Raw genomic sequence first — 21,475 nt, 5'->3', positions numbered from 1 at the left:
TTCATTTATATTTATGTAGTTTGCCAATTATTTATACTCAGGGTACCCAATAAATTTACTATTTTTTGATGAAATGTGTTTGAAATATTTGGCAGATTTTTAATTGGATTAGGAATGGATTCGGATGGTAGAATTTTAATGGGATTTGGATATAGGTGGGACAAATTTTGCATGGACCCTACCATTGCTATTCCTATTACTCTTCAATTCTATCTGGGAAGTGGGTAGGGGGGAATGCCTTTATCCCAATCCGACTTGAATATTTTTCAGACTTAGGCCTGAAATTTTTTGGATAATTCAGGCCCAAACCCAGCCCAAATAACCCAGTTAGGCCAAAAAGGTTGGCCTGAGTCCGATTGAGGTTTAATATTTCATAATATTGTTTCACAAGTAAATTAGCTAGTTAAAAATTACGTTCTCTTTTATAACACAAGCAAATGATACATGATATTTTATTCTCAGCTAAATCTATTTTAATTTATTTTTTATTTTTTTATTTTTTTAAATAATAATATAAAAATAAATTGATTTGGACATAAATTCTAGCTCTATTTCAGACTTTTTATGGACTAGAGTGGGCCGGGCTAATGACATATTTGTGCCTCATCTGAAAAATAAATAGGCTCTAATTTAAGCTCAAACACGATCTAAACTTTTTTGGATCTAGCTCGAATTTGGACATGAATGGCTTGAGCTCGTTTGTGGGCGCTAATTCCATCCGAAGGCCATGCAATATCCGTCAAAGAATGTTTCCGTTTATTTGTTATCTACTATTCTTTGACGCCTGCGTTATTCATTTGGTTTTGATCTCCATTAAAGCCATTCCTAGAAGTCAAAGACCATGCATTAATTGGGTCTTTTCTATCACGCTCTATCCTTTAGCTTTTGACTAGCATTCGTTGTCTCACAGAAGTACAAATGTTGTCATTATTACAGAGAGGGGCATTTCGCTTGACAGAGTCAATGCATTATGACGGTTGCTATGACATCATAAAACCGCCCTAACCGTGGCTGTCTAGCAAAATTTTTAGTTGAACCGGAAAGAAACATGACCCTAGCTCTTTTTCTCCCCCTCTTCTTCTTTGTTTGTCTGCATTTTGTCATGGTGCTTTCCGATTAAATTGGTCCACCAACTCTACAGTAAATTTGATTCAACCAATAATTTCTCCACTACCTAACACTTCTACATTTTCACATTACAACTATTATCAACATTTTAATATATTTAAAATAAATCAATATTTTATATGTTATACATTTATAATATATTTTATTCGGAAAAAAACTTCACTTTGAACCTCAAAACCTAGTGCTTACATTTTGTGGCTCCCTAATTATCAATCTGTTCTGTTTGTCCATGATGGTTTCGTGGTATGATCATTATTTTAGAGCTGGTAAAAAATAGTTCCATTGGAATGATATATCCAGTGTTCACAACTTTGCCTATAGGTTGAAGGAGTTTGAAGGAGATTAATTGATTCTATGTGCCGCAGTGCCTGTTTTTAAAAGTCAAAGCATTCATGGATGATGCCACCGAGGTTGACAATGATGCAATCAAAGCGCCAGCAACTCTTGACTTGAATTGTGCCCATTACAAATTGGCTGTCATGATGTCCTCATAGCATACAAGGGGTTTCGTGAGGGGAAAAAAAGCTCTCCTAGTCTTTGTTTACTCATTTAGATCCTAGTTTCAAGGAAACTTCCAATTGCCTCATCTGACCTATAAGTATGGCGCTGCATCTGTTTCCATGGCAGAAGTGAAGCTTTCATCCCATTCTCAGACTAGCAAATTGTTCCAGCTTTTATTCCCAGCTCCACTTAAAGAAAACTGCCATGGAGAGTAGCACTTCCAATCATCAAAACCTCCATTTTGTTCTGATCCCATGGTTAGCCCCAGGCCACATGAACCCCATGATCGACATCGCCTGCTTGCTCGCCGAGCATCATGTGACCGTCACCGTCCTCACCACTCCTGCCAATGCCTCCCGTATCCGATCAACCATCGACCGCATCTCCAATTCCGCTCTTCCAATCCAATTCATCCCCCTCCACTTCCCCGGCACGGAGGTGGGCTTGCCTGAGGGCTGTGAGAACATGGACAGCATCACCTCCACAACCATGATCACCACCTTCCTTAGCGCATCCAAGCTCATGAGGAAACAGATGGTGCACCATCTCCACAAGCTGAAGCCTGCCCCAAGCTGCATCATAACCGGCATGGGCTTCGCATGGACGTACAAGATTGCTCGAGAGTTCGGAGTTCCTTGCTTTCTCTTCCATGGCTTCAGCTGCTTCTCCCTATTCTGTTTACACAACCTCCATCTCTACAAGTCTCATCAGACTGCATCCTCCCCCACCGAGCCCTTCCTGCTGCCCGGCTTGCCTCACCGGTTCGAGATCACGAGGTCGCAGCTGCCACTGTATTTCCAACTGTTGCCCCAGCATCAGGAGACGTGCGACGAGCAGAGGGAAGGCGAGCTCGCGGTGGACGGCGAGGTTGTGAACAGTTTTGGTGAGTTGGAGCAAGGGTATGCTGAAAGGTTGGAGGCGACCACCGGGAAGAAGGTTTGGACCGTCGGGCCTGTATCTCTATATAACAAAGGGCGGTCGGAGATGGCGGAGAGAGGGAAGAAGTCCTTGTTCGACGTGCAGTGCTTGAATTGGCTTGACTCAAAGAAGCCACAGTCCGTAGTTTATGTTAGTTTTGGCAGCATGGGTAGATTTACGCCAGAACAGATGATGGAGCTGGGCTCGGGGCTGCTTGCTTCAAACCGGCCTTTCATTTGGGTGATCAGGGAAGGAGAGAGGTCATCGGAGGAGGTGGAGGACTGGCTTATGGAGAAGCTCGAGAAGAATGCGGATTCAAGGTGTCTTCTTATAAGGGGGTGGGCACCGCAGGTGATGATTCTGGCACATCCAGCGGTCGGAGGGTTCGTCACCCACTGTGGTTGGAACTCGACTCTTGAGGCCGTGAGTTCAGGGTTGCCAATGGTTACTTGGCCTCTGTTTGCGGAGCAATTCCTAAATGAGAAGTTGATTGTGGATGTCCTGGGGATCGGGGTGGTGGTCGGGGTCCGGACTGCCACGGAGTGGGGGCGAGGGGGAGAGGATGGAGTTTTGGTGGGAAGGGAGGCGGTTGCCATGGCCGTGGAGAGGTTGATGGATGGAGGGGAGGAGGGGAAGGAGAGGACGAGGAAGGCTAAGGAGCTGGGAGAGAAGGCAAAGAAGGCTTTGGAGAAGGATGGCTCTTCGTACTCGAGCATGACAAACTTAATTCAGTACGTAGCAGAACGTTCTGCAAAGAGGGCTGGGTTCATAGCTGGTTAGTCATTTGTATTAAGATGTGGGGTGCTTAGTTATTGTTTTAGTTATTGCATTTATTTATTTACTCTTACGAGATATTTGATGTGTTGATTTTTTTGTTAATAAAATAAACTTGTATTGAAAGGTTAGAAAAATCACATTTCATTACTTTCTATTTGATGTGTGCAATAGCTCCTTGACGCAAGAACAATGATATGAGAATCAAAAGATGTTTGAAATGATTTACTAAAATGCAAGGCAAGGTTCATTTGAACCATTGAAACAGAGGTGTTGGGCGATGGCAATAGTGTTTCTATGATTAAAATTTGATGGAAGAGCAATGTTGAACAATGATAGTTGACTTGGTGTTTGTGGAAACCGAATAGTGCTAAAAAACAATATGTGGCAAATAGCGGTCTCAACTCCTAGAATATAATTGTCTGGCATTGGCTGGCCGGCCTCTGGTTAGGTGAGTTAGGGAAGAGTAACAAAAGGAATAAAAGGTTTTTCAGTGAGTAGTACCATTTTTTTTTTGCTTTCTACAAGATCAGAGGATCACATATGGTTGGCAGTATCCTATTAAAATGTTCATGAACTACATTTTTCGTTGAGTATGGATTTTATTTTTTTGTGCTGAAACGGATGTATATCATGAATCTTTGTGGTACATTTTTTTTGCGCCACAGAGTTGTGCATGCACATATTGCCACCAAGTCATCCATCTCAAAAATATAAGACTCTCGCTCATTTTGAAAATCGAGACGATCATCTTAGGGTGCTAAATGCATAGCAAGTTGCCAATAGGGAGATTGTGTGAGAGGCTTCCATATCTAAGATAAGTGGTGTGGTGATAATCCAAGCATGCGTAGCCCATTGCGATGCAAAAGATGCACCATGGAGGACCCCATTTTTATTATCTTCATAAAGCCGGCATCATTTTCATCTAATTAGTTACCATTGGTTCTATTGGTCAATGATATAGCTCGATGAGCTTATGTCATAAAACCTAGTGTGTTGGGCTATGGAGTAGTAGTGGCTAATCCACTTATTTTTCGCTGATGGTTGAGCATTCCAGATATCCTACCACTCTTATTAGCTTGTCCCTGTGGTTATATTTATCTACCAGAAGTTCTAGATTCAATTTTTGGATGGTACATCTCAAGAACTTTAACATGGACAATGATGATGGATTTCCTTCCTTGTCTCTAGTAACTCCTTGCAACAAATTAGCATATTGGACAAGGATTTGAAAACCTGATTGGCCAGGAATTATGTCTTTGGCTCTTCTCTAGCTGGAAGAAATGTACTAACTAATATCATGGTTCATGTATGGCTCGAACCCATATCCTAGGCAATGAAGATGGAATATTATTTTTGTAAAAACGTTCAAGTGGTTGCACTGAATCCTATTGGTGATCTTCTTCTTTGATGGGTTGGACAGGTGTTGCTTCTACAATCCCATCGCTCACATAAGAGCTGCTTCGGCCACTACAAATTGAAGGAAAAAATGCAGAATTAAGGAAGTCATTTTGGCTTATCTTCTAGCAAACGTTAATTAAGTAATTAGTAACTATAAATGGTGTTTTCTCTCTCTTTTGGCCTGGAAGAAAAGTACAATAGCTTCACAAACTAAGAAATTAAATGATTAGTGGAAGGCAAAGCAAAGTTTGGACAGCATAAACTAAACCTTGGACTGATCTTTTTTGATTAAGAGACCAAACTTACATGGACAAGCATCTAGTCACGCAGGACATAACATGCTGGAAGGTACAAAAATGGGAAGATCATTAATACTCACGAATCTCATTGTCCCAAGCTCTTAAAGGACCAATGGTTTCAAGAAACAATGTTGAGGAACGAGAAGGTGGAAGGTATGGGATCATCTGCAGGCAAACTGACCTATTGTTGCATCTCCATCATCTATCTGCCTTTATGCGTCTCTTCACCCATTCGTTGCCGTATATTTGTTTTCCTTAGACTATAGTCGCAAGCAATCTAAGAGTCTAGTCTCTGTTTGAACAACTTTTAGGGTATGTTTAGCTGGAGAAAGTTAGGTCCTGGAATAGAAATAGAAATGAGGGCTCGTTTGGTTCGCGGGAAAAGAAGGGGGGAAAGTGTGGTCAACGGGAAAGTAATGAGATGCCTCTTGTTTGGTTGGAGTTTTCAAAGGAGAGAGAAGGGAAAGTTGTATTCCCATGGGAATGTGATTCCCACATTTCATGGGAAAGTCTTTCCCATGAGAAACATGGGAAAGTTACTTTCCCATGAGGCGGGAATCACTCCATTTTTACTTTTTCCCAAAAAGTCCCTTCAGCATTAAAGAAGCATTAAAGAGGTATTAAAAACCTAATTTTTATTAAGGGCATAATAGGAATTATATATAACTTTCCTAGGAAAGTGGATGGCCAACCAAACATAAGCACCTTGGAAATTTGTCACTTTCCCATAGTCAACCAAACATGCCAAAAGTACTTTCCTAGGCATCCTCTTCCTAGGAATTTGTTTTCCAGGAATCATATTCCTAGGAAGGAAAATGCTTCCCGCGAACCAAACGAGCCCTGAGTGACTCCCAATTCAGCTGGTTTGATTGAGAAAAGTCCCATTTCCACTCCGATTCCAGAGAAGAATAAGAAATATGCCCTAATCTCATGAAATCCAATCCTAGCTCTCACTTAGCATTCAAATCCCGTTTCGATTCTGATTCCAGTCACAAACCAAATGTAGCATGAAATATGACCATTCCAATCCATAACAATCTATTCTGATTCCAGTTCCTTTCATGAACCAAATGCATTAGTTCAAAGATTTTTTTTTCTCTTTAGACTTTAGCTTGAATTATGCACCCCAAACATCATAGTGTCCAAGAAAATAAAAATAAAAATATAGCAGTTTCTAGATAAAATATTTTTAATAAAATATAATGTCATAAAGACCAAAGAAAGTGATAGTTTAACCTCAAAGGAGATTAAAGTTGATCTTATGCATAAACAAACCTACGCTGCTGAAAATGGATGATTTATGATGTAAGCTTCATGGATTCTTTGGAGTCAATCCTAGAATCAGGATGGCGTGGTATAATATTTCAGTCTTGCTTTGTTTCATTTTCTTTTCAAGAGGCCATGGAAGAGTGATCAAGATATTTTCTTTTTTCCCGTCCAAATGGTGGCATTTACATAACCCCTTTATAAAAGCCTTATTAAAAAGAAAATAGGGATTTCAGATAGGGCTGGAAGTAGGCCCGGGTCCGCTTGTGGCCCATCGGGGAAGGCCGATTTGGTCTCAAAATTCGATTTGTATAGTTTTCAGGCCGGGCTCGGGAAATTATGTGGTCTGGCTAGGGCCTAGACTGAGCCCGAGCCTGAATTCTGGCCCGGTGTAAAAGAGTGTATAGATACGGAATGAACGATTCCTTTTAGTTGGTTGAGATTGATGTTTTAAAACTAGACTGAACTGACCAGTTGAACAGTGACTTGCTGGATTTTACTGACTTCCGCATGAAATGAATTGGACAAGACATAGGCTCTTAAATATCCAAATCAGCTATACCTTTGAATCTGTAGTCTGGATTTAGTTAATAAGTTCATCCAACTTCATTTATGTTAAATTTGAGAAAAGTTTTGGGTTGAACTCGCAAAGAACAAAAATTGTTAATTAAGCACATAGATCATCTAAATCTTATGAACATGATGGTTTGGATGGCAACAGTATCACCACATGCTATTTATTTTGTTCTAGAGTATTCATATTTGACGAACTATCTATTTATCTTTCTAGAATGGCTTGGCTGATGAAGGTTTAAGTCCACAAATTTGGACCGCCTCGGGCCTGGGTTCGGGCCTAGATTTTCTGTAAACAAAAATCAGTTTTGAGCTTGGCCTTAAGCTCAGAAATATAAAAAAAATCAGATCAGGCTTGGGTAGAGACATGGCCCGGCTTAGCCCAAACCATTTCCTCCTAGATATGGGCCTCTTTTTAATTAAGTAGCTTGCTCGTGAAAAGAGTATCCAGATTTGAATATGTGCAAATTATTGCATTTGGAAACCCTTATTTGCTTAATTTTTTCTTAACTAGTTCATTGAAAATTAAATTATTAATAACAAACAAGAATAGAATAAGAAGTTTATTTGACGTTGTTAGTGTTTATTACGTGAAAAGGTATTCTTTCAGTGAAAATAAAAAAAATACCGTCATCACAGTGAGCGGCGAAATGAAGGTTGTGGGAGCGCTCTGGTGAGCAGTGCTTTGATCTTCATGCATGTACTAGGGCTATCCATCGAATAGTTGGCGGGTGGAAAAAATGGGTAATTGTAGATCGAAGACAGCAAAAGGGAACATCGGCAGGGGGAAGACCTCACCTAGGATCGGTGAGAGAGGTCAGATGTGGGTGAGGGTGGCATAGGGCCAGCCCTGGCAATCATCATGGACGACCCACTAGATTACCAAGGAGAATAGTGAGAACCTCACAGAAATCCTTGAATTGTTAGAGGAGGGAACAGAGGCGTCATGGTAGGTATGGAAGAGAACGGTTGTGATAACATGAAGCCCGGGTCAGAGAGCTCGGTGTGTGTTGCTGGCCAGAGTAGTCATTCTTGAAGGTGATTCGTGAGTGGTGCAGGTGGATTCCATCTCTACTCCAGGACATTCATGCTATAGTGGGCAATGAGATAGCATTCCTAACCATACATGTTTTCAGAGAGACAAACAGGGCTGCAAATTGGATGACCTCCTTTGTGGCAGACCACTTAAGGGAGGCCCTATGGATTGGGTTAAGAAAGTTGCCCAGAGCTCTCCGTGATATGTTGTCTTTTGATTTTTTTGGATGTATCCATATTAGATCTGTATGAATCGTCCGCCTTAGCAGCCTCTCACATATGGCTGATTTCTCCAGGGTCCGGGTCTAGTCTCAAATTGCCGGAGATGGGCCCGGTCCAAGATGCAGTGAAGGCGGGCCGGGCTAAAGATCGAGGTCCTTCCGGCCTACCCATGTTAGAGGCGGGCTTGGGCTCCTCCTAGTTAAAGTGAGTTGGGGCAAGTCTCAACTGTCGCATAACAGTGGTAGGGTCAAGTGGAAAAAAAAGTCAAAAGAAATTGACGAATGCTGGTGCTTACGACGTCCTGACGTTAAGAGTCAGAAAGTCTTTCTTCGTGTGGTTTTAGTATGAGTTTCAAAGCAAAACCAATGGGCACCGAAAAAAAAGAAAAGCAAAACAAATAAACAAATATCCACGGCTAACGTCTCCACTGCTCTTCAGCCTGCAGAGAAGAGTTATATAGGCCTCCTCTCTCCCTCCCTCGTTCTCATTCTCATTTATTACTCGAAGACGGCGAAGGTTCGTCCCTCAATCGGCGCGTCCGAAGCCCAATCCGGATCAAAGAAGCTGGATTTCCTCCTCTCTCTCTCCCCGATGTCGCCTCCGATATCCAGTAGTTTTCTGGGATGCTTCGAGCTCGGATCGAAGCGGGAAGGCTCGAATCGATAAAATCGAGAAGGGGGAGTGGATAAGATCTGGATTTTTCTCTGTTTTTTTGGGGAGTAATCGCCTGTTTCGAATGTTCCAGCAGTGGAGATCCTTTCCTTTCTTGGAATTTTCTGTAAAAATTGGATCTTTCCCGTTTGTGGATTGGAAAGGCGTTTGATTTTTTTGCTCCCCTGTAAATGAGACAAAAACCCTAGTTGAATTCAAAAAAGGGCCCCCTGAGATCTCGATATCCCTCTGGGAAACCGTAGGAGATAGGAGGAGGAGGAAAGGCATCGACTTGGTTCCGATCTGCTTCGACATTTCGGCCATGGTGGCGGAGCCCTGGATCCACAAGATGCGGACCGCCTTCTTCCTTGAGAACTCCTCCGCCACCGCGAAGAAGAAGGAGGTCTCGAAGCCACCGCAGGATGGCGGCGGCGGCGCCGCCGCTGACACCACCACCGTCGGGATACTCTCCTTCGAGGTCGCCAACGCCATGTCGCGGGCTGTCAACCTCTACCGCTCCCTCTCCGACTCCGAGATCGCGCGCCTCCGCTCCGAGACCCTCGCCTCCCACGCCGTCCGCCTCCTTGTTTCCACCAACGAGCCGTACCTCCTCTCCCTGGCTCTCGCCGAGAAGCTCGAGGACCTCAACCTCGTCGCCGCCGTCGCCTCCCGCCTCGGCCGCCGCTGCTCCCACCCCGCTCTCCTCGGCTTCGAGCACGTCTACTCCGACCTCCTCGCCGGCCGGATCGACTCCGCCGGCCTCGGCTTCCTCTCCAAAGACATGGACGGCACCGTCCGCAAGATGGAGCGCTTCGTCTCCTCCACGGCCGCCCTCTACACCGAGCTCGAGGTCCTCACCGAGCTCGAGCAGTCCGTCAAGAAGTTCCCCCCGACGCCGGTCCACGACGAGACCCGCCGGGCCTTGGAGCAGAAGATCCGGTGGCAGCGGCGCGACGTGAGGCACCTCAGGGATGCCTCCATCTGGAACCAGACCTATGATAAGGTCGTCCTCCTCCTCGCCCAGGCGGTCTGCACCATCTATTCCCGGATCCGCCATGCGTTCGGAGAGTCTGTTCTTGGCTTGCATTCCCTGGTTTCTGATCAAAGTCGGCAGCTTTCCGGCCAGATTATCCCTTCCGGTCACTGCGCAGTTCATTCTGGGTTGCTTCAGTCAGATGCAAGTGAAGGCAAATCTCAGCAGATTCCACAGATGGGAGCTGAAGCAGATTCTGGTGTGAATTTCCGCAGGGAGGGTCTACGGTTCCATTGCGGGGCCAGCCCTGGGAGGCTTTTCATGGAGTGCCTCAGTTTGGGCAGCTCTGCTTCATGGAAGGACAGCGATGACCATTTCGAGAACGAGAGTTGCCTGAGCCAGTTTGGGACTGGTGCTATCATTCCCTTCAGTGGGGAACAGGGGCCGAGCAAGAGTGATAAGACCAGGAGATCACGGTTTGGGCCGAAGAGTAGATTAACGATGCTTGCTCCACCCTCCACTGTGGGCGGTTCAGCTCTCGCACTACATTATGCAAATATTGTAATTATCATTGAGAAGTTACTTCGTTATCCATGTTTAGTTGGGGAGGAGGTGAGGGATGATCTCTATCAGATGCTGCCCTCAAGCTTAAGGTTGGCTTTGAGAAGGAGGCTGAAGGCTTTTGTCAAGAATCTAGCTATCTATGATGCACCCCTTGCGCATGATTGGAAGGAAGCACTCGAGAAAATATTGAGCTGGCTCGCACCGATGGCTCATAATATGATCCAGTGGCAAACCGAGCGCAACTTTGAGCAGCAGCAGATTGTTTTGAGGGAAAATGTCCTGCTACTTCAAACATTATATTTTGCTGATAGGGAGAAGACAGAGGCAGCTATATGTGAGCTTCTTGTTGGGTTGAACTATATTTGCCGGTATGAGCAGCAACAGAATGCTTTGTTGGATGGTACGAGTAGCGTGGACTTTGATGATCGTATGGAGTGGCATATGCAATACTGAGCTTAGCTTCACTGGTTCTTCTTAAAGTTTGAAAAGATCAAAAAGAAAAAAAATGGTGTTGAGGTTTAGAAATTCTTTCCTTATCAGATCATCCCATGGATGAGGTATAGAGTTTGGTATTGTTGTTTTTTTCTGAAGTATGGAAATGCTGACTTATAATGTACATAATCCCTTCTGTTCAGAAATCCATGATAGTTTACAAAGCAAAAATTTTGGCATTTCCATCCATTTTGACTTTCATGACATTATTACCCTTTTTCCGTGTGTTATTATGAATGTTTATTTGAAAATTTGGATATACATCCTTGAGAGGTCTGCAGATAACTTCTACACAGCTATTTGGAAATCAGTCATATAAGTTCTAAAAAAACACTCCTCAACAATTCATCAGATTTTTCTATGCAGGAAAAGTTCCTTAAAAGAAGTTTAAATATCATGTGCTACACAATTGTTTCAGTTTGTTCAAGTGAAGTGAGATTTCTCTGTTTTAACCCCCACTGACCAAGATGACATGTTCTTTATATTATTTTGTACCATAAAATGATTTCTTATTGGATTCTACTATAATTTTGCATTGTGATTCTATTCCTCTGTATGTATCTTATTGCTTGTCATAATTTTTGATTTTGCCATTGCCAACTTCAAGGAGAAAAGCTGTACGTTATAGTACATTACATGTTATGAAGTATGGATGAATTACACTGAATGGTAACTTGATACTTATTTGTTTTGTACGTGTAGTTTAGTTTGTTGTCTCAGTGAGTAATAGCTGGTTATCTCTTTAGTCTGCTAAGAGAATTGCACTCTGTTCCATTTGAATTTTGGTTCACAGCCATTCTAATCTTGGTAATTGCATTTCTTTGTTTCTAGTCGTCATCTCTTCCTCATTAATTATGTGATTTGTACCGGCTTGATAAAAAGGATAGATTTCAGAATGAGCTGGCTGTCATTTAGTGAGGCTTCCCAAATGTCCATCCATATAATGCATTGAAGGACTATGAGAAATTCAAGCAAAATCTGGTGCTTGCTTACTTCTTTCAACTGCTCTGCTGCTAATCTAATGCTCTCTTTATGTCTATTGAATTGTTTGTTAAAATGTCTATTATTGAGGTGGGGTGGAAAGACAATTGTTAGAAGCCTCGGTCCCATAAAGGTGTTAGCATTGTATTCTTGTTGTGAGTAATTCATTAGAAGTTTATGTAAATTATTGTCTATCCATTTGATCCCACACCACATGGTTAAGTTTTTTTTCTTTCTTGCTGTTCTATTGTATGATTCTGTGTATTATAATCCTTGTGTTATATCTTAATATAAGCTTTCTTTCTGGCATTTAGATATCTTTTGGTTTCCTTGTGGTGTCATCAGTTCTTGTGAAATGTAATCAAAAACCTACTTGAGTGCTCATTATGGAAGAAGTCTGATGAAAAATAAAAACTGAGCAAATGGATTCCAGGCTATTTGTTTGATTGCCACTTAATGTTTAGTCCTTGGCCATGTTTTGTGATTTGTCATGACAATTCACCTTGTTGGTACTAGTCATGACTTGTTTTATACAAACTCACGGACAGGACAGGATTAATGTAAAAAGGTCATCATACCAAGGGACGGTAATCAAGTGGCTGGCCTAGATGAAGGGCTGGCGATCAATTATCCCTGGTGAATTGTCATGTGTCTTGGTAAAAGAACACACTATTCTGTTCCTGTAAATGAAACTAGTATATCATTGCCAACTATCTGGAATTATGTTGACACTATGTCGGCCAATAGTAGCTTTTCCACATTGATCTTGTTCCAAAGCTTCCATGCCATTTATCAGTCTTTCATCCTTTTTTACTTCTTTTTTTTTTGTTCTCCGAGTCCTAAATGCAAGTTCATTATTTCACACAATTTTGTTTTTCCATTCATATCACTTGCATATATAATTACATTACATCTTATGACAACCCACTGATTCATCTGGGTGGATAGATCTTCGTGTAATCCTCCATTTTTTTTTTCTGTGTTATCCATCGAGTTCCAGGGTATTCAAGTCCATCATAGTGCACATCTCTTGGGTATAAATTCTATCTGTGACCTCATTCTATGCCCACTAGATTTTCATTCCATATATATTTTTTGTTTATATTCAACTGATATTTAGATCCTTCTTTCTGAAAGCTTTCCCCCCAGCTTAATTTAACATTTAACCATTGTTCTCTTTTCTGCTAGGACTGTATTATCTGTGATTCTGTAGAAAATATTTATATCTAGTTACTATAATCAATTTATACATGATATATAAAGTTAAGCACTTCAGGGTGACCCTTGATATTGTATAGTGGCTCTTAGGAAATACAGACACAATATTCTGATTGTATGCAATGTAGAGCCTGTTAAAATAAGATAGCGCATACATTTACAGCATACCGTCAGAAGTTATGCATCCTTCATATGTATAGAAAGAAATCCAGTAACATGGCTCAACAATGCATGGCAGATGTGCTTGGAATTGAACCTCTGACCTCAGAAAGTTCTGATCTCCAAGCAAATGTTGCATCCAAGCATCCCAACATGTTTTTGGTTTCCCAAGTCATGAAAGATCATGCGTCACTTGAATGGTAGCAGTTGAGTATTTACTTGCTTGTTTGACTTATGGATTCAGAGCTAGTGGTTGTGGGGGCTCTCGGAGGACCAGGCATTCATATGTGACATTTAAAGCTGCCTCTTTTGGAAGCTAACCTTCCCATTATTTTTGAACTTTGGCATGCGTCATTGACCATACATTTTACTGAGGTTTTATGGCAGGAATCCATCTCTCTCTCTCTCTCTCTCTCTCTCTCTGTGGATGCGGGAAATTGTAGTTGAAGCCTTTAAGAGGCGAGTAGATGGTTTTTATGAAGGGGTGGGTGGTGGGGAAGATGGGCTTTCTCATGTGGTTGCTTTTGATGCCGGATTTAATGGCATACTGGAGTCTTTTCTGGCCCCCCGTCCAGTTATTGCTGTGCACGATTGCTGGATACTACTGAGTCCTTCGGCCGAGGTCCCCCCTAATTCTGGAGCCTCACCATTTATATTTTGCTTTCTGGTGTATCACAACTCACAAATAAAGGAAGCTGCACCTTGTTAAGGTTTTAACAAGGTCGTTCGACTCGGGGATTAGCCTGCTAACCGTAGACATTTGAAGTACTCTACTGTTACTCTTATCGAGAAAAATAGAAAAGTCTTTATTGTTTACTTGCTGAATGCCAGCCCTGGTTTTCATCTCTGCCAGAATTTTGATATGCATTGCACTTATCAACATGATATATGCAAAATTTTCGACTCCTATGGTCTTAGCCGATTGAGTTTTTTCAGTAAACCAGCTTTTTTTGTTTTTCTTTAATCTCTTCTTAGCAACTCAGTTTATAGATATCCAAAGCAATGTGTAACTGGAGGTTTATCAGGGACATCTCAGTCATTATATGCTGGCCGAGATAAGCTGGTATCTCAGCTCATCTTGGTATAGACAACCTGCTAAACTGAGAGAATCCAAGACCCAAGAATTGGACGATGACTTACTCCACCATTTCTTGTGCAATTTACTCTGGTTCTCTTTCTTGGTCTTCAGCTGCATGTTCCAGAAAGAACCTATGACAGTGGTAAATGACTGTAAAAAGCCATGGCTAATTTCAGAATGTTTAGGCAGTATATAGGCTAAAATAAATTTGATAAAGGCAACTAAGATTAACCATATTGAAAGCTGTTGATGCCAGATAAGCTTAAAGTACTATATCCTACATAGGTTTCATGGCTCGGAGCTCGGTGCATGTTTGGTGGAAGACTGTTTGCACTCATGTTCTTTTCATGGTGTTTGAGAACTGATAGCTTTTGTGTCTCCCCTACTCTGGCTCACACATGCCTTTGTTATCGAATACGTCGGCCAAGCTTGGAGCAATGGCTAATGCTTAGTAATTATGAGGTTTTCCCTTTGGAAACATTCATGATTCCGCACCGCTCTTGGCTTTTTCATATCCACAAAGGGTTGTTTGGAGTCTCGGGTGAGTGGTGACAGGATTTTGCATGCAAAACATTGGGATCAAAACGGTAGCTATGATTTCTACTTTTCGTTGCCAGATAGATAGTCAACTTTTGCCTTGGGAGGAAAGACAGATTACAGAAAGGGTGGATAGGAAAGAAAGAAAGGAGAACATATATTTGGTGAAATATGAAAGAATAAATGGAAATGATTCTCTCATCTATTTGGTATAGGAGGAATGAAAGAAAGAATGGATATATTTATATGACATATTTACTAAACTATCTTTGAAAAAAAGTATTATTAGTATTAATTTATAATATTTATTTATACTAAAGAAGTAGAGCAAAATATAAACTTATAATATTTTTAATTTATAATTATATAAAAATTATAGAAATTATAATTATATAAAAATTATAGAAATATTTAATTTTAATTAAGTTTTAATTAAATTAAATAAATAATTTTATAGACTAATTATATAAGAATTAATCTATTTATATATATTAATTATATAAATAGCTAATTAATTTATAATTTAATTTAAATAGTCAAATAATTTTATATAAATAGTTAAATAAGAATAGTGAATTTAAATAGAAAAACAGAAGATACTTCTAATTATTTACTTATAACTATGGAAATTCTATGCTAAAATTAAAATAATTAGTAATAAATTTTAATTGCATTGGGTTAATAGTATAGGTAAAATTTTCAAAAAAAAATATTAAAAAGTGAAGAGGTGTTAGAATTTCGTCAAAAAAATTAATGAAGGGTAATTTTGTCAATGTAGAAATCTACCCTTCACATACTCAATTCGTCCTTTTTTGCATCCTTCCAATTTGAGAAGATGCAAATTGATGAGTCAGAATGGATAGGTGATTCCTATTTTTTCATCCATTCTTTCTAATTTTTTTGAATCAAACAGTAAATGAAGGCCATCCATCCTTTCAATCCCATGTATAACCTTTTTTATTTTTTCCCATCAATAGTTGACCATATTTTTTATAAAAAATATGAGTTATAACATACATTATTAGGCAACAGCCCATTCCGATGCAGACCAACAGGAGATAACAAAAAATATACGTATTATTTGCCCAAGTTATATATATATATATATATATATATATATATATATATATATGTATATGTATATATGTATGTATGTATGTATGTATGTATGTATGTATGTAACGGTTATTACAACCCCTGTGGACTATGTTTTACTAGAAACCCCATGCCATCACCTACATCAATTGGACAAAAAAAAAACAAAATGAAAATTACCACGCGAGTCATGATTAGGGTTTAAAAGCTTGGTTGTAACCTTGTATATCCTGCATAGTTTGGTCTGATCACCTATGGGATTCTCCTCTCTCATCGTAAAATATTAATCAAGGCAAGAAAATCACATTTGACAACTAATCTAAGAAAGCCAAGATTAGCAGCAACAAAAAGGGATTATCTAATCGCCAAAGCTCAGATTAATGTTTTTAGAATACTTTAATTCTTTTGTAAAATAAAATTCCTTTATGTTTGGAATTGAGATTTGCTTTTGTTGACAAGATGTGGCCCTCTGATGAACAACAGAAATGTTCAACTATGGTTGTCATAGTGAGATAATAGATAAATAATGTTTGTTATTTAGTCTAATTTCATGATGCTAATGAAATCAATGATTTCCCCTTTTTTCAAAGAAAAAGGTTGTTATCTAAGACTTTGATCTTTACAATTATCTAGCAACCAATAGATCTTTTAATGACATTACTCATTATATCGTTGTAAAATCTTTCAATATTATTGGTACAAACGAGTGATAAAGTCATTTTACTGTTAAAATATTTACTTGTTAACATTAGTGAAAATTTAATCGGTAGTTAAGCATGCAGCTCCATGGAACGTGCTCACACAACTTAAATAAAGGGGCAGGGGTTTGAATCTTGAGTGATGTTTTCCCTCAACAATTTCAACTTAGCTATGCCTGGAGATTTTTTCGGAGTTCGAAATCTTGGTCCTCACAAGAGAGCTAAGGCTACAAATGGGTTGGGTTGACTGGTGACCCTATCCGACCCGACCCAATTAGACTCGACTCAATCTGTTTTGGAGGACCCGTAGGACTGGGTCGGGTCCTAAAATTGGACCCATTTCATTTTCCAGATCGAGTTTAGGTTTATTAAATTCAAACCCAATTCGACTCGTTTGAAATTTGAAAAATTTTGTGTTTTTAATCCTACGACCTGACCCATTTGAAATTTGGGTAATTTTGGATTTTTAATCTTATGATCCCATCCGATCTGAATCTATAAAATTATTTAGGCTCTACGGGCTGCAGCCCGCGGGGTGCAAACAAATTCTGAAGCCATGATGGGTTGACCTGAACCGGACCGACCCGAACTCGAATCAGACCTAATTTTTTTGGGATGGGTCCGGGTTATACATGGACCCGACCCAATCTAAATGATTCATTGGGTCAAAAATTATAGCGGTGGACTCAACCCGATCTTTTATTAAGTTGGGTATAGGTCCAAAATTAGGACCCAAATAAAAACTTAGGTTGGGTCGGGGTTACTTATGATTCGACCCAATCTAACCCATTTGCATCTCTAAAGATAGTTTTGTTTCTTTGGTAAGTCGGACATGATAAGTCCTAGTATAAATACATCTATAAAATTCTGCATACAATAAATCCAGAAGATGGCATGGAACAGAAATGAGGGATTCTCAAAGAGCATGTCCTATGTGATCTTTAACGAATGAGACAACTTAATCTGTTGCACTGTTAGATTCTTTGTAAATATGAGTTGTCTCAAAAACAATTAGGTTAGATGAGGGCCTCAAGATGTCACAAAGAAGCCGTTGAGATCCATATGCAAGAACCACAGAATTAATTATCCAACGAATCAAATTCAAGTCACCATCTAAAATAATGAGCGTCGCTCGAAAAACCTTAAATCACATAATCAAGGCCTTCCCAAGTCATCCATAACTCAGCCATTGGAGCAGTGGCGATAAATAGATGCATACCACCTGCCACAACCAAGTGATTAAGACATGATACGACAAATCTAGTCCCATCATGATTGCTAGATCTGATCACACTACCATCCAAGTGGATTTTGAGGAAACTGGGATGTAAGGACTCCCAAGTTATCCAAATTACTTGAGATGTTGTAGAGACTAATGGTAGAGAGCCCCAGATTTCCATAGCTATTAATGATTTCTCATGAGTACCTTTTTACAAGATCAAGCAAAAATCTAATTGTAAATTCTCAAATATACGATCATTCCTTGCCAGCCATTCATGATAGGCAATGTAGCAAGTGGAAATCACATTATATCTATTTGCCTCCATTGAACTTTCTCTTCTTAAGTCACGAAGAAAGGAATCCAGCAAGAAAGAAGGGATGATGGCCACGTTGGGGGATAGGAGCCTGCTTTCAAGCTCGGTTGCCTACAAGAGTTCAATAAGGACATGGATGGCAGACTCCTTAGTCTCCATGCAAATGTCACGATAGGGCGAAATATGGATGCCCCAATGATATGGGACAACATGTTTAGGATAGCAATTTTCAAAAGTAATTATATAGTAAATTATATTTATAGCAACATATGTTTTTTATTTTTTTATTAATTCTAAAGAGAAAAGAATTAAAGATAGAACCATCAAGAATATTATGGTTTTTTCTCGGACATTTTATTCAGGTGGTCTTGGAATGGTATCTACACTCAAAATATGGTGAAGCTAGCCAGAAATTGAGGAGACAAACTCTCAATAAAACTCTCCGAGTGGCCTACAACACACAAGACAATCTAGACAGCCGTACTATTTGCCTTGTAAACAATATGTTTGTCTTCAAAAGTCTCCAACGATTCGAGAAACTTCCAAACGGTCGCGGGCAAAGGGATAGGTATTATTTTCCTAATTAATTCCATCAATAATCTCCTTCCAATATGCACGAGGCTGTCAGCACATCAAGAATATTGTTACGTGGCAGAGATGTGATATTACTGAGGTAACACCCTAGCTCTCTTCTCCAATAAGAGTGGCAATTTACTCTATTCCGATAGATATCCAATTTGACCCGACCATAATAGGGCGGGTTTTACTCGACCTCTAGTGGATTTGGGGCAAGTTCGAGTAATGGTATAATCTATCTCGGACTCGATTTGGATATGTTTGACTATTCACAAATCCTCTTTCTAAAATAAAAAAATAATTTATATGTCAAAAAAATTATTTTTTTAAGCCTCATGCGTCCATCTTCTCCATCTAATTCTACCCACCCTATTCCAACCGGAGACTCCACTCGCATCCGTCTCATTTCCGTACCGTTGCCATCTCTACCTCCGTGTACGTAAACAGACGTGGGAAAGACAAATGCGCGCTATCTATTCTTCTCTCTTATGTGGCGCCCGCTGAATGGCCCAGCCCTTCCGCAATTTAGCTGTCTCAACCAATCTCCCGTTGCCACGTGGGACGCTGAGCAGTAAAATTCGAGCAGAGCTGGATCCTCTTCGAATTGAAGCCTGAGTCGCACGGTGGCAGGGGGTATAAAGCTGTCCGCATAAAGAAACAGGTTGGCGTTCTCTGGTCCCTCTGCCCGCACGCCCTCGTCTCTGCGCCTCAGCTCGCCGACACCGAGAGCTCTCCTCTGGGACCGAACCCGAACCCCATATCTCGCTCTCTTCACGCCCACCCCCCGCGCGTCCTCCTCGGTGGAGATCGAAGCATTCCATCCCACAGGTAAGTTCGTGTCTTCCATTGTGATAGATGGTACATTGAAGGGTTTCTGCTTTGGAATCGCGGAATTCGGTTTCGGTTTTGGTTTCGGTTTCGCTGGTGATGTCTCGTTTTATGCTTAGAGATACACTGTTTTGTCGTTTAATGTCTTTTCTGATGGAAATTTGGCTTATTTTTCTTTTCATTCCTTTCTATTTTCCGTTCCGAATTGAACGATTGAAAACTATACTTTTGAATGGTGGAATTCGTTTTGCTTTGTTTCTTGATGATGCGTGAAAAAAATGGATTTGTAAGTCGCGGAATTGATTTCGATTTCTTAAGGGAAGTTTTATAAAACCTAGGGATGAATTAGGTCGTCTTTTCGGTATTTTTTTTTATTGAATTAGACCTGCGATGTGGGGATTTTGATATTTGGTGTGTATTTTGTTTCACGTTGTTCTATTCTAGTATGATATTTCTTCTTGAATATGAATTCATGTGAGCTTACATGGGCTTTGTTTTTTAATTCAAAGTTAAATTTTCTTTTTCTTTTTTTTTCTTTCGTTTGAAATGCTGCAGCAATGGAAACTTTTGTGTATCTTGGTTTCTTTGCCTGTGTTATAACATGAACGATTGGATTTTGCCAAACCTAAATTATTCCATTTCTTTGTATTTGGAGGAATTTCTTTTTTAATGCCGTGGAAAAATGAGAGAAGGCTTGAGGAAAATAGTGTTTTTTTTTGTTTTTCATTTTACATTATTAAGTAAATGAATTGCTATCTAGAACTGCATCCTTAACATGCAGTTTCACGCTTGTGAGCACTTAATAACTAACAATGCATATCCTTCCAGCTGTTGGACTGGCCAAAGGAGGAACAAGGCATCTGTGCTTTTGCACAGGGATGACAAAAATATAAGAAAATTTTAAAGGAGAAAAGGAGAGGAAAAAAGGAACAAAATTTTCTGTGGTCTGAATCTAGTGGGTTCATGAATTCACGAAGGTTCATCTCCAATCTCTCTCTCTCTCTCTTTCTCTTTCTCTTTCTCTCGCATGCGTGCACGAATGCGCAAATGCAAATTGCAATTATCGGGATTTGGTAGTCATTGACCTTGTTGAGATTTTGGATTCACACATCAAGATTTCTATGTCTTTTCTAGTTATTGATATTTAATTATTTATAGATGATTTGATTTATTTTGTGAAATATTTTAAATATGTAATCTGAATTATAGTAGTGCTAAATTGCTAAGTTTTCTGCTCAGTGAAAGTCTTTTAAACATTTATTCTTCTTTTTTCCCTCTTATTGATTTTGTAAAAGAACTCTATTTTAAACTTCTGGGTTCTTATACCACCAAATTTTGTAATTTGAAGACAAATGGACTAACCTGATGCGGGCAACAAAGTTGGATGTTGCATGTGGTGAGTTAGAAAAAATAAAAAAAATAATGTTGGAAGCTTTCATTAAGGTATAGATAAGGTTAAGGTATTGGTATCATGCCTGTTTCTGTATTGGAATAGTAGAATATCATACATATTTCCATTATGGTTCAAAGTTTTGGTTGGAACTCCACAATGAAATGAAAACATTTTGATTTTGTTCTGATCCCTGAATAAATTCAAATCATGGCTACACTTGGAGTTTTGAACCAATTAACTTGTGGGGCCACATTCATTATATGTGAGTTATCTGTGGCAATTTTTTGTCATTTCTTCATATCTTTCAATTTTTTGGAAGCATTTTTACTTTGAAGTTGTGAAGTAAACTGATATATTGTGGGTTTTGGGAAATTCTGGGAATACTGCTACCTTAAATTTTAGCAAGATTTAGGAGAAGGTAAAGCTTTTTGCATTGCATCCATATGCATTTAGATAGTCCATATATATTGTGATATAAATATGCTATTTATAACAATTTTAAAAGATACTTTTTCACTGTCTCAATGCAAAAACACCAAAATGATACAGCTGAAAGTCTGAAACAATTCTTTATAATGAG

The 21,475-nt window shown here is 39.8% G+C and overlaps 3 protein-coding genes across 7 annotated transcripts in view; all 3 read left to right on the top strand.

The window, feature by feature from the left end:
• Positions 1 to 1,902: 1,902 nt before the first annotated feature.
• Positions 1,903 to 3,327, top strand: LOC103710378 (anthocyanidin 3-O-glucosyltransferase 4-like). The gene has a single exon (XM_008796069.4). The coding sequence runs from the start codon at positions 1,903 to 1,905 to the stop codon at positions 3,325 to 3,327; it is 1,425 nt and encodes a 474-aa protein (XP_008794291.2).
• A 5,178-nt stretch (positions 3,328 to 8,505) lies between these two features.
• Positions 8,506 to 10,986, top strand: LOC103710377. The gene has a single exon (XM_008796068.4). It carries the CDS (start codon positions 9,091 to 9,093, stop codon positions 10,756 to 10,758), a length of 1,668 nt encoding a protein of 555 aa, XP_008794290.2. The 5' UTR covers positions 8,506 to 9,090; the 3' UTR covers positions 10,759 to 10,986.
• Positions 10,987 to 19,322: 8,336 nt separating this feature from the next.
• The window catches only part of LOC113462941 (bet1-like SNARE 1-1), a 19,497-nt gene continuing 17,344 nt past the window's right edge, over positions 19,323 to 21,475 (top strand). For 2 of the 5 annotated variants that reach the window (XR_005511978.1, XM_039126740.1), the window contains exons 1-2: positions 19,335 to 19,502; positions 20,331 to 20,479. Coding sequence is in view for 3 of the 5 variants with exons in the window: in XM_039126740.1 (XP_038982668.1) it covers positions 20,466 to 20,479 (14 nt within the window). In the remaining 2 variants the exon portion in view is untranslated. Of the gene's footprint in view, positions 19,503 to 20,330; positions 20,899 to 21,475 lie in introns of all 5 variants that reach the window. The other 3 variants (XM_039126741.1, XM_039126739.1, XR_005511977.1) reach the window with 2 other exon arrangements.

The sequence above is a fragment of the Phoenix dactylifera genome, chromosome 5, assembly GCF_009389715.1.
Source record: "Phoenix dactylifera cultivar Barhee BC4 chromosome 5, palm_55x_up_171113_PBpolish2nd_filt_p, whole genome shotgun sequence".
NCBI classification, from domain to species: domain Eukaryota; kingdom Viridiplantae; phylum Streptophyta; class Magnoliopsida; order Arecales; family Arecaceae; genus Phoenix; species Phoenix dactylifera.
Note: the sequence above shows the minus strand (reverse complement) of the source record. Positions and strands in the feature narration are given on the sequence as shown.

Coding starts and splice junctions, on each gene's coding strand:
- LOC103710378 (XM_008796069.4), top strand. CDS start 1,903: ATGAACCCCATGATCGACATCGCCTGCTTGCTCGCCGAGCATCATGTG.
- LOC103710377 (XM_008796068.4), top strand. CDS start 9,091: ATGGTGGCGGAGCCCTGGATCCACAAGATGCGGACCGCCTTCTTCCTT.